Source organism: Carassius carassius, chromosome 30 (genome assembly GCF_963082965.1).
Source record: "Carassius carassius chromosome 30, fCarCar2.1, whole genome shotgun sequence".
NCBI lineage: Eukaryota > Metazoa > Chordata > Actinopteri > Cypriniformes > Cyprinidae > Carassius > Carassius carassius.
Window position 1 is genome coordinate 15928674 of NC_081784.1, and position 14213 is coordinate 15942886.

The 14213-nt window shown below is 37.7% G+C and overlaps 1 protein-coding gene across 47 annotated transcripts in view; it reads right to left on the reverse strand.

The window, feature by feature from the left end:
* The window catches only part of LOC132110760 (calcium/calmodulin-dependent protein kinase type II subunit gamma), a 70612-nt gene that overhangs the window by 36253 nt on the left and 20146 nt on the right, over window positions 1–14213 (reverse strand). For all 47 annotated transcript variants that reach the window (XM_059517640.1, XM_059517636.1, XM_059517634.1 and 44 more), the window contains exon 3: window positions 2066–2125. In XM_059517640.1, the coding sequence (XP_059373623.1) occupies window positions 2066–2125 (60 nt within the window). The remainder of the gene's footprint in view (window positions 1–2065; window positions 2126–14213) is intronic.

Genomic DNA, 14213 nt, shown 5'->3' on the forward strand with positions numbered 1-14213 from the left:
GGGTGCCTGTGCTAAAGGAGGACAGAGAGTGCAAAGCAGAATTATATTATCTCCACATCCACACAGGATCACACACAGCACTGACACAAACACACATTCTGACAGGAGGACTGCGTTTTAACACTATAAACAGTGTTTGAATGGAGTGTGCGTTGAACTCTGATAAAGATGACACTCTCTGAACATATTGCCCTAATGTTTTTGACTTGAACTTGAAAATTGGAAAAAAGTAATACTAGCCGTGTCGCATGCATGTGTGTGTTTTGCAGTAACGCAGCTGTAAATGTGTACCCACCTTATTTTTCCCATAAGAGTAGGATCATTTGAACAGTTTATGGGACTGACTTCCGGCTCGTTTGGCTGCTTGATATTGCAAACTGGTGTCTTACCAGTTATTTTAATGTACTATTTTAATTATGAACACACTGGTTAGTAGTGCAAACAGTTATACAGTTTACTGTATGTTGTTATTCCTCTCATCATTTCCCTAACGCGGCTATTGAACCAAAAGTCTCACACATTCACAGAAAATGTCCTCTGTTTTTTTTTTTTTTTTTACATTTCTGAACATTTACTTGAATTTTACACTTCTTTTACAGATCTGAAAACCGACTTAATTTTGCATCGTTGTTACAGCCCTAAACAGAACTAACCATAAGGAAAGACTCTGCCTGACCAATAAAAAGTCTGTGTTTATTAGTATGATTTCATGTTCCCTGGATACCAGTGATATCAAACAGCTAAACATATTTTTGAAAGCCAGTACCGGACACATAAATCAAAATCTTGCATTCATATCTGCTGGTTTTTGGAAGAGGGTTTGTTGACAACAAACATGTACACAGGCTGTGAGTTACCCTGCATGTGTGGTGTATGTTCAAGACAAAAGAGAGAAAAATAACAAGTGTGTATTAGCTTGAGTCTTTAATGCCATAGGTGATGTGCTCCTTAAGAATGCCCTCTCTCTCCTACACACACTTGATTGCTCTTTTAGTTAGAAGCTTATTGGCAGTCCATGCAGAAAACATGACAACCTGAGAGAGAGAAAGAAGAAGAAAGGGCCGTTCAAGATGGCTAGACAGAAAAAGGTACTAAAGACACATTTAGGCCACTGGGAATGGAAGGGAGGGGATACATGAGGAAGAAAAAAGTGAGGGAGGAGAGACAAAAGAGTATGAGGGTGGGAAAGGTCAAACGCTTCCTAGAAAGAAGAAAACCAAGGCTACAAAAAAGGAAACGTCAAGCAGAATGTCTGAGCTTCTGTTTGCATTACAAGAAACATAAGGTTTACACTGCCAAGGACAGAAAAAGAAAAAAATAACTTTATTTGACTTAAACACAACTGATGATTGTGTGTCAAATCAATAACTGTTGCTACTAGGGAGTGATTAACAATAACTTGCATTTTAGATTTCTTTACATAAAGCTATAGTATGAAGACTTGAAATAGCCAAAGGCATACTTTTTATTGTGTATCTCTACCTTTTTTGGAGCCTGTCTGTTTAAATCACTTCTGGGTGAATTATCCCTGTTTAACAGTCTGGTGGTGTGTGTCATATAAGCATAGTTAAAGGAGATTTGTTTTAATCCCATTGTTTTCCTTCAAGTCTTCAAAATCCTTAATAATGTTTACTTCACAAATACTTACTTTTTTTTGGACCTGGTGATTATCTAGCTACCCTCAGTGCCCAATGTCACCATCCTGAAACATTTTAGCCACTCACATTTTACTGTCTTCCACAGCACCGTGCTGTTCTCACACACTGAATGGAGCCTGAGGGGATGATGCCTGTGCTATTTCCATGATTTTGCATGAGGTGGAGATTTTGTCTGTGTGATCTGTTTTGTCAGTCACATCCTTTCTCATGCCATGCAAATAATCTTGTGTTGACTGTGACTAGCATGTTTGTACAGTATGTCTCACTGTGTACAGACACACGCGCAAACACACACACTTGTTTTTAATTACTCAAGGGAGAACGAAACCAAGACATGTTACATGTGGGACTTGAATCTGCACTCCCTGAGTGAGTATACTGACCCCAAGCATATTGTTGAGACTCACCTATGTTGGGATGTTTGAGCAGACGGCAGATGCGGGCCTCTCTTTCTAGCTTCTGATGATCTGAGGATCAAACACAGAAAAAACAGCTCAGCACATTTAACACCTGCATCTCCACAGGTTTCAAAACACAAACATTATCGGTGAAGAACCACGTACATGACCGCTCAAAAGTTTGGGGTCTCTAAGATATTTTTGCTATTGGAAAAAGTTTGATATAAAACACAAAGAGTAATAATGTGAAATACTATTACAATTTAAAAGAACAGATTTCTGAATATATTTAAAAATGCAATTCATTCTCATGGAAGCTGAATTTTCAGCAGTCATTACTCCAGTCTTCAAGTCTCAGATGATATTTCAGAAACAAGTAATGTAATGATTGGTGCTCAAGAAATATTTCTAATTACTATCAATGTTGAAAACAGTTGTGCTGTTTAATATTTTTGTAGAAACCGTGATACGTTTTTCAGTACTCAAAAGTACAGCATTATTAGTCTGAAATAAATATCTTGTAACATTATAAATATTTTTACTGTCACTTTTCTGTCAAGCTTTTCATTTCAACTTTTGGACTGTACTGTAAATTTCTCATACAAAGCTATTGTTCGGCTTCAGAAGCCTTCAAATATTAGCACACTAATCATATGGATCACTTTCGTGATTTGTTTATAGTGCTTTTTGGTCATTTTGAAGCTTGACAGCCACTTTCCACTTTCATGACATGGAAAAGACTGATGTGATCAAATAACCTTGAGACGGATATGAATACCAGGATGAAGAGATTAATATAAATGCTCATCCTGGGATATTGAGCATCAGTCTTTAAAAGTATAGCCTCTTTGGGAACCTTTAGAGAGTTTTATGGGAGGGAACTCAAACAGACACACACACAAACATATATAAATACATACAAACTGCTTCAGCAGTGTAAATACATAATACAAATATATAGTTATTCTCAGACCATAAACAATGATGTTACGCACAGCCATTTAGGATAGAGAAATGATCATGTGTTAAAGAGAACAGGGACAGAGAAGTGTCAGCATGGAAAAGCAGGGCTTTTTGAATCGGGCTGGCTGTATACTTGAGAGTGACTGACAGAAAAAAAAAAAAAGTTGTCTACATGATGCCAGACAAGACCCTAGTTAAAAAGAATGCACACATGCACTTGAACACAGTTATCTGCAGGAGCAGGGATCTGCTAGTAGGAATTCAAATCATGAACTCAATGCAGACACTCCTGCTGGGTCAGATCAGTCTCACATAAACACACACCGCTCTTACACATAACATATCCTCAGTCCAAGATCACACTGTGCAAAGTGTGTGCTACTTGTCTGAAATGAGCCAGACCTCAAACTAAAGAAAAATATGCAAAATATAATGAAAGATGAGTACAAATGACCAAGGGAGCTTATATATGGGAGTTATGTTCCCGTTTTACAAGCCTTTATGAGGTCCAGCCATAATGGGACAAATTTGTGAATTCAGTACTCTGATCTTCTACCCAGAAAACATTCAGTCCCTCTGACAGCCCCAAAGCATGATTCTCAGAAATGACATCAGCCTCAGACTTGAATTCAGCAAAAAAAAAAAAAAAAAAACATCACCACTACACTAGCCACACAGTCTTAGCATTCACAGTACTTCTCACGAACACACACACACAGACAGACAGGTTTCGTCATATAGAAATGGGTGTGGGTGTAAGATCACTAGGACCAAATGAAGATCCTTCTGAAAGAGTTAACGGCGACTGCTGCGAGTGATGTGCGTATGCATTCAGTTTACCGCAGCAGATGTCTTTTTCAACTCAGAATTAATGCAGGACATTTAATATTCAGCCCTGCTGCGGCTCCCTACAGAACAGTTAATCTGAGTGTGAGAAATGGCCGTACAACGACTGTTGGCATGTAAACAAACACACACACATAAACGAAACACTTTGAGTATGTGTTATAAAACTTGTTTTTATCATTTGCTGCACCTTCTGCATGCAATTCATCCATAGCATTATAAATCAAGTTTGAAGTGGAATAAACATAAATCTACTGATAGCTGTGATCTGATGCAAACGATAAAGGCATCTAGAAAGAGAAATGGCTTTGAGTGTCTTTTTTCCCCGTTCATTCTCTTTTTGTGTGCTCTGGTTTTCTTTATTTTTATCCCATTACTGAAGAGATAAATAAAGGATGTGTTGTTCAGTGACCATCTCTAAAATCCAATTGGGCTAAGTGCTGCTTTCTCACTGTTCTGTCGGGTCCATGATGTCATAGACTCTCAGAGAGAGAGAGAGAGAGAGAGAGAGAGAGAGAGATTCAGAAAACAGAAGCGATACACTGACTGATATAAATGGTTAAATGAAACATTAACTGGTGTATAAGTGTCTTCAGAGCATAAATCATTCATATCATGAGCACGAAATTTACAAAGAATGTAAATATTCGTTTTTTTTTTAGCAGATGGTCAGTATACAGACCAATTTGGAGTAGACGTCACAGTTACATCACATGCAGCAGCGCACGCATTGTGGTGGCAAAAAACCCCCACCGGGAACAAGTAGAGGGAAATGGGTAAAAATCCATGCAATAAGTGAAAAGATTTTGCAGGTATTTTTGTGCCTTTAGATATCAGAATCAGAATGCAAATAATCTTTATATAATACTGTCATCAAAGATGCCATTTTAAGCTAAACGCAGAAGTTTAAAAGGACATACTCTGAATGAAAACTGCTATGATTACTTTTAAAACAAATTTGAATATTAATATAATATAATATAATATAAAAGTGTGGGGTTGGTTATGATTTTTTTTTTTAAAGATGTCTCAGCAAGTCTACATTTATTTATTCCCTAATATTTATTATAACAGAAATATTGGTGAAATGTATTGTTTTTAATACAATATAATATAATGTTCTGCAATATTATACAGTATACTATTGTGAAATATTCCCGTTTTCTATTTTAATTTATTTTATTCCTCTTATGGCAGAGCTGAATTTTCAGCAGCAATTACTTCAGTCTTCAGTGTCACATGATAGAGCTGTAATCGGGCCTTAAAAGTTAGGCCCGACAGGACCCGAGCCCGACAGGTTTCGGCCCGAGCCCGACAAGTACATTTTGATTGACTGCTTTTTAAAAGCCTGAACCCGTTTACGGCCCGACATTATTCAAATGTGCGCACACACACAGCTCTTTTGCCTTTTGTTAAGAATGAGTCATTTATACATGTTTTAACAGAATTTATTCATAACTAACGTAGACTAAACCACTTGGAAGTTGGAATAAAGAAATAAAATAAGTCCTCTGTAACATCGTAACATCTCAGCACTCTAAATAGACATAGGCTCATTTAGCCTATAAATAGACCAACGCACCAATAAAAATGAGTTTTTTAAAACAAATTAAATTAAGATAAATTTTATAAAAATTTAATTTAATAAAAGAATAATGCCAACATTAGCGTATATACTCTGTCCACATTATGCATTTAAGACTCAATTAATATTTACCTATCATTTGAAAAACCTTTCCTCACAGAGATTAGGCTAAGCCTACATGTTTTTTGCATTATTCACTCATTATTCTCATTATATACACGGTCAAAACTTTTCCACACCTCAGACTTAGACTTAGCAACTTAGTTGCTGGTGCAACGTAAACGTATTCTCCAGAGGCAAGCCTCCGTTTCACCTACTCAGCATCCATTTTCGCATTTACGCTAATCGAAACACATCACATGACCGCTTGTTCACCTCACAAACCAGAGCGCAAGCCCGAGCCCGGCCCGCGTAAGATTATATAAATTAAGCCCGAACCCGACCGAACCCGTTGGGTCCTGTAGGGTTCGGGCAAAGATCTTCAGCTCTATCACATGATCCTTCAGAAATCATTTTAATATGCTGATTTTCTGCTTAAGAAACATTTCTTGTTTTGGGTTGTGCCGATAGACGATAGTATCGTGTATCGACGATAGTCAGAGATATCGACGATAGCAGATGTCTCTGTTGATAGTCAAGACGATATTAGGCTCATTCTCCTATTAATGTATTCAATTATAATAATAATAACTATTATTATTAATTTTTTTTATTAGGCGGTCTGTCATAATTCGGCTATCAAACTGCCCAGCTATTTCACTTCAGCACCGTGTTTCACACACACGCACGCATGCGCACACACACACACACACAGGCACACACACACGCACATGTGCGCGCGCAAATGAGGATTGGAGCCTGTAGCCGGTGAATGAGTCTCCATTCTCAAACAGACGTACGTCGTCTGCAGATATATGGTATTCCATTGCACTTTAACAAGTAATCTGAACATCTTATATGTGTGCAATATTTTAAACGAACCCTCACTAACGGAGTTTAATGCCACAGTTATGTTAGAATGCATCTCATTCTTGTTTCTGTGGCGGTGTGTCAGACTCATCATGAGGCGCACGGTCCGGAGCACTGTATGATTAGAGCCTCTGTTTATACTTTCCATGTCCACGAGTCCGCTATATACTGCTAGATAGAAATGGAAGTAAATGGAAATGGAAGTCCGTGTCTGCGCTGTCCGTGTGCGGATCGGAAAATATAACACAGGATTAGTGCATCAGTTCAATTTAACTTTACTCCAAATATATGAACTTACCTGTTTTGAATACTTTATATTTAACATGTTTGTTTATGTCCAATATTAGTTCTAAACTGCTGGACTTTAAATGAAAGCTACTATTGATTTTCACCGTTGACGTTTAGACTGCTTGATGCAGATAAGCAGATGCGGCAAATTAGTCACACGACGCTCGATAAGACAGTTGCGTCCGACTTTATATGAACTAGCTGTTTTAAATACAGTATTTTTATATTTAACTTTAGTTTCAGTATGTTTTTTCTAAGTAGCCTATATTTTTTTCAATTATTGGTGATTCCACAGGCTCTCTCTCGCGCACCTGCATGGTTTAAAACACCAAATAGTTATGCTATGACAAGAACAAAGAGTCTCTCTCTTGCTCCACCCATGAAAAATGACCATATCGCCCAACACTTGTACATATAAATATGGAAAACAGTTGTGCTGCTTAATATTTTTGTGTAAATGGTGATCTGTTTTTATAGGATTATTTGATTATTTAAAGATTAAAAGAACAGAATTAATTTGAAATATAAATATTCTATAATATTTTAATATCTGCAGTCACATTTGACCTATTTAATGCATCTTTGCTGAATAAATGTATTCATTTCTTTAAAAAAAAACATAATACAATACTGACCCAAAGCATTTGAACAGTAAAGACAGAATTATTCAAACAAATGAACATAGTTCATTGGTCTGTTTGTGCTTGCCAGGCAATGAAGAATCACATGCATTCATCTTAAACGTGCAGTAAAAGATCAGCTTTTACCACAGCAACATCCATTTAGAACATACCATACACTATAAATATAGATTAGTTTTTAAAGCACATGAGCTCTTTACTAATGTTTGCAGGTGCTTTTCCAAATTCCTTATTGTCTATCATTAGCTACAGCAAAATAACTACTGTAAGCAAGTCAATACAATGATGACACTTATGCAGCACTAGTATGAACAGATGCCTCATGGGCCAATCACCTCAAATGCACACATGGGATGTAAATCTCTGTGGTAAAGCTCACAGTGCAGAGAAACACATGTAGAATGAGGTGAAAGAGCAAAAGGGGAAGGAAACATGCTGCCTCATGCCTTACTGCTTTTACAGCTACAATTCAACAGAAACAGTTAAAATGCAAAGCAAATGTTACCATTGATATATACATAAATACCCTACTGCATGTATCAAAATAAAAAAAGTGCCATCATTGTACTGTGTTTTAATGGGTGCCATGCAGAACTTTAAGTCTCATTTCTGTTCTGGATTTGTAAACGGATGCTACACAGCAAAAATTAAATGGCTCAATTTCCTTTATTGAATGAAACAGCACTGAAAAACACATTGAGCAAATGTGCGCAAATATGCGCAAGCTGCTCTCACAGATCCCTTTACGTCAGAGGACAGGAGACACAATACTGTACATATCTACACTTAAGTGCACAGTAAACCCAGACGCTGAACAGATAGCAGGGTCACTCCGAAACAGACTGGAAAGGCAGAAGGACTAGACATTACAGACTTCGTTTCACAGGTTATCACAGCCCAAGCCGTTACAAATATGCTCCTGCATGAACTAAAAGGTGAGCTATTGTACAGTGCACAGAGCTCTGATGAGAGAGACACATGCAGAGACAGTTATTAAGCTAGCTGAGGCAATGGGCGGACGTCACTGTGTTCACATTCTTTTCAGATCATCGTCAGGGTAGATGAAAGGGCTCAAGTGATGTTAAAGATTTAATCTGTGAGTACAAAGAAGCAGGGGTGGTGAGAGGTCATTTCTCAGCAGGTGAATCTCAGGACTAAATGTCGGTAGCCCCAGGGAGGACTCTGTGACATAAGCACATGGCATCTAGGGCAGGATCAGGTCTCTTCTCCCAGCACGCGAGCTGTGGGCAGATTTCCAACAGTTTGGATTTATCATAGCTGTGGAGATTCAAACATACATCTAACTTGGTCAATCAAGACCTATTAGATAGACTTTAAGATAAACATACAGCCTACTCATAAACTAGGGACAGGCAATTATGTATCAAAATATTTTGGTCACATTCACGTATATAGCATCTTATAAACACAGTGCTTTCTAAAGACTGGTCAGAAATCATCATATAAATTGTGATTTGTTGGTTGTACTGATAGCAAGAAAAAACAACATATTTAACTGTACAATACCATTCAAAAGTTCAGGGCCAGTAAGATTATTTTTTAAGAAATTATTTTTATTCATAAAGGATGCATTAAACTTAAAGTGAGAGTAATGACATTTATTAAATGAATTTTTATATTAATGCTTTTTTTTCTCAATTTTGGCAACCTTTTTTCCTTTTTGCTAGTTTTTTTCTCTAATAATCATCTCACAGCCTCCCTCTCCTCAGCACCCCAGAGACGTGCCCTTGTTGTGGCCTTTGCACTCGTTCTGTCCACTTGCTTTATTTTTTCATCCTCTGTTGGCTCATCAAGACTGACCTTAGTGTCTCCTCTGTTTACGAATTATGGGCTAATGTCTGTCAAAGTCTATTCACTGTCATCTCACTCTCGGCCTCTCCCTTTTTCCTTTTCCGTTTGTTAGTTCTTCTTATGTGATGACAGACAAAACACGGACAAATGTCATCAACAACCTGACTCATTTGTCACAACCGTGCCCATCTCTCGGGACATGTCCTGCCCCAATCTATCCAGTCCTGCCTCCTTTTTGATGTTCTTGTTTACTATTCTTTTGCTGTCTTTCAAGCACTGACATTTCCTTAATGAAATGCAAATCTTATTTAGCAGTTTCTATTCCATTCTATTCCTATGTTCCTACAGCAGTGATTCAGAAGCGTAGATTATTTGTCAGTAGAGGTGATTTAGCAGACAGGGTTTTTTTTTTCCAAAGCAACTTGCTGTACCCTTATTACAATAAGAATGTCTCTGAAACAACCTGGAGTTAAGCGTCTTGCTCAAAGGCATGATAACGCATGATAACTAACTGTGTGATATCTCATCTCCTTACAGAGTTTGCAACCACCCAATTATCACACCTATGACAAGGCTACACTACCCCTCTACTTTAAACTGCATAAAGCTCAAGTTCAGATGTGCAGATACAGTACCAGTCACACTAAATATAAAATATTTAAAGTATTTAGTAGATATCTACTTCAAAAGTTTGAGGTCAGAATGTTCGTCAGCCAATCAGATTCAAGCATTCAATGGCTTCGTAGTATAAATATATACAAATATAAGTGTATATTAGGGTTGTGCCGATAGACTATCGTCAATACACGATACTATCGTCAGAGATATCGACATAAGCAGATTTCTCTGTCGATAATCAAGACGAGACGATATTAGGCTCATTTTCCTATTAATGTATTAGATTATAATAATAATAACTATTATTTTTTTTAGGCTGCTTATAATTCGGCTATCAAACTGCCCAGCTATTTCACTTCAGCACCTCATTTCACACACACACACACACACACACACACACACACACACACACACACACACACACACGCACACGCACACGCACACGCACACGCACACACACACACACGCAGGAGGATTAGAGCCTGTACAGTCGTGGCCAAAAGTTTTGAGAATTACATAAATATTGGAAATTGGAAAAGTTGCTGCTTAAGTTTTTATAATAGCAATTTGCATATACTCCAGAATGTTATGAAGAGTGATCAGATGAATTGCATAGTCCTTCTTTGCCATGAAAATTAACTTAATCCCAAAAAAACCTTTCCACTGCATTTCATTGCTGTCATTAAAGGACCTGCTGAGATCATTTCAGTAATCGTCTTGTTAACTCAGGTGAGAATGTTGACGAGCACAAGGCTGGAGATCATTATGTCAGGCTGATTAGGTTAGAATGGCAGACTTGACATGTTAAAAGGAGGGTGATGCTTGAAATCATTGTTCTTCCATTGTTAACCATGGTGACCTGCAAAGAAACGCGTGCAACCATCATTGCGTTGCATAAAAATGGCTTCACAGGCAATGATATTGTGGCTACTAAGTTTGCACCTAAATCAACAATTTATAGGATCATCAAGAACTTCAAGGAAAGAGGTTCAATTCTTGTAAAGAAGGCTTCAGGGCGTCCAAGAAAGTCCAGCAAGCGCCAGGATCATCTCCTAAAGAGGATTCAGCTGCGGGATCGGAGTGCCACCAGTGCAGAGCTTGCTCAGGAATGGCAGCAGGCAGGTGTGAGCGCATCTGCACGCACAGTGAGGCCAAGACTTCTGGAAGATGGCCTGGTGTCAAGAAGGGCAGCAAAGAAGCCACTTCTCTCCAAAAAAAAACATCAGGGATAGATTGATCTTCTGCAGAAAGTATAGTGAAAGAAAAGGTGAGTGCTACCATCAGTCCTGTGTCATGCCAACAGTAAAGCATCCTGACACCATTCATGTGTGGGGTTGCTTCTCATCCAAGGGAGTGGGCTCACTCACAATTTTGCCCAAAAACACAGCCATGAATAAAGAATGGTACCAAAACACCCTCCAACAGCAACTTCTTCCAACAATCCAACAACAGTTTGGTGAAGAACAATGCATTTTCCAGCACGATGGAGCACCGTGTCATAAGGCAAAAGTGAAAAACTAAGTGGCTCGGGGACCAGAATGTTGAAATTTTGGGTCCATGGCCTGGAAACTCCCCAGATCTTAATCCCATTGAGAACTTGTGGTAAATCCTCAAGAGGCGGGTGGACAAACAAAAACACACTAATTCTGACAAACTCCAAGAAGTGATTATGAAAGAATGGGTTGCTATCAGTCAGGATTTGGCCCAGAAGTTGATTGAGAGCATGCCCAGTCGAATTGCAGAGGTCCTGAAAAAGAAGGGCCAACACTGCAAATACTGACTCTTTGCATAAATGTCATGTAATTGTCGATAAAAGCCTTCGAAACGTATGAAGTGCTTGTAATTATATTTCAGTACATCACAGAAAAAACTGAAACAAAGATCTAAAAGCAGTTTAGCAGCAAACTTTTTGAAAACTAATATTTGTGATTCTCAAAACTTTTGGCCACGACTGTAGTCACTGAAGTTGTCTGCTTTGACTCAGATAACTCGTTAAATCCATGAAATGAAAGAGACAGAAAACGAGGAGTTGGTGTCCCACACATTTAATGGCTGCTACACGACAACACGCTCTCCTCATACATTAGAGAGATAACTCTTTCTTGGCTTTACAAATAAAGTAAAGACAAAATCATAACAAGGCAGCAGAGCGAACTTATCAATAGTGGTTCTCACGTAGTCCTTCTCTCTAAAGACTGATCACTTAACTTATAAGACACACTATGTGGTGATGACGTAGAAGGACTATGTGAGAACCACTATAGATAAGTTCGCTCTGCCGCCTTATTATTATTTTCATGCACACCACACTATAATGTGAGTTTTTGCCATTACAAAATCTCAATTCAACTTTACTCATAATAATTGAACTTAGCGGTTTTAAATACTTTATATTTAACGTGTTCGTAAACTGTTGGGCTTTAAATGAAATCTACTATTGATTTTCTCCATTGACTGATTCTGCAGAACGTTTAGACATAACTTCCGTGCACAGATGTGGCACATTTGTCACAGGACGCGCGATAGGACAGTTGCGTCTGACTATATATGAACTAGCGGTTTAAAATACAGTATTTTTATATTTAACTTTAGTTTATCAGTATGTTTGAAAGTATATTTTTTCGATTATTGGTGATTACATAGGCTCTCTCTCTCACGCACATGCGCGGTTTAAAACACCAAATAGTTATGCTATGACAAGAACAAAGAGTCTCTTGCTCCACCCATGCATGATGATATCGTGTATCGTCGTTCTCAGTCTGACGATATGACGATTTGAAAAAGGACCATACCGCCCAACAATAGTGTATATGAGACCTTTTTAATGGTATATACAAATAAAATGGGGAGCATTTGTTCAGTCTTAAGAGTGACAAATAATGAAACAAAATTACTGAAACGCATATTTTACAGAACTTTTTACCCCAAATTCTTTTAAAAACTAGAAAATGTGCATTGTTGTTGGATAATTCTGAAAATGAATCGAGGCAGAATCTTGACAGACCATTTCTGTCAATCAGCCAAATGGACACTGGCCGAGGCCGATAAAAATGACCAAATATTGGTTGATTAATAACAAACTAATGGACTACAGTACTTAAATTCTCTCTCAGATATCCACTCCAGCTATGACGAAGGAAGTTCTCATTTAACAGTGACATATCACACTCAACCTAGACAAAATTTTAAATACGTGGTAGGAAAATTTAACTATTATTGTTCACTCTTCCTTGTGATTAAATACTGAGAAACATGAGACATGCCTTGATCATTTTATACTATATATTTTACATCTACAGTGCTTTGTTAAATTAAAAATAATATGAAAAATAATACGGTTTTAAGGGCAAATACTATAAATATCAAGATATATCTAGATTATTGATCAAAACGCTGAAAAATATTGATCGTTCTTATATTTCCAATTATGTTTTTAAAGACCAAAGAGTCTGAAGTCATTGAGGGCAGGAGAGGGTGTGAGACGGCTCTTTCTCTGGGGTAAACAGAGTGATTTGGACAGAGTGATACTGCTGGAAGCGACAGTGAGAGGGAAACCGCTTCTACCTGGAACCAGTTCCACTCGCCTCTTATTAATGCAGTTCAGAATAAAACAGGCCCTCCAAAAGCAGCAAGGCCTGAGGGAAAAGGAGTGTGTGTGTGTGTGCTCTTGTTTTTGTGACATCAGGACACAACTCTGTATAATGACAATGAATGAATGAATGAATAAATGAAGTTTTATTATTGTGTCATGTGTATGATTACACCCAGCCCGTATGGACTTACAAGACACCAACATTAATAATCATAAGTAAGAGGATTAATATACAAGATAGATGTACCAGATAGACAGATCCAAAGTACATAGAATACATTGCTCCCCAAATAATAGTAATAGAATTAATAATAATAATAGTACATATGTATTCAAATACATGCTTGTATGTAATCCTATACACATGTATTCTCATTTATTCACATAATCACCCATATAAGCACATAATCCTACACAGAGACATGGGTATGACACAGGTATTACAAGGAGAGGGTGACTTATGAGGACATAACCCATGTCCCCATTTTTCAAAACGCTTATAAATCATACAGAATGAGTTTTTTTGAGAAAGTAAAAATGCACAAAGTTTCCTGTAAGGGTTAGGTGTAGGGTTGGTGTAGGGACATAGAATATACAGTTTGTACAGTATAAAAACCATTACGCCTATGGGATGTCCCCACTCTTCATAAAAAAAAAAGTGTGTGTGTGTGTGTGTGTGTGTGTGTGCGCGTTAGAGAGATGTGTGAACATATATAAGGAAGAATGAAAAAAGAAAATCTTGTGTATATGTGTGTTTTTTTATTATTAAATCCATTCCTCTAAGACACTTTATCACTGGTTCAATGTAAGTGACATTCACACAAGCGCACTGTGAGCCAAACA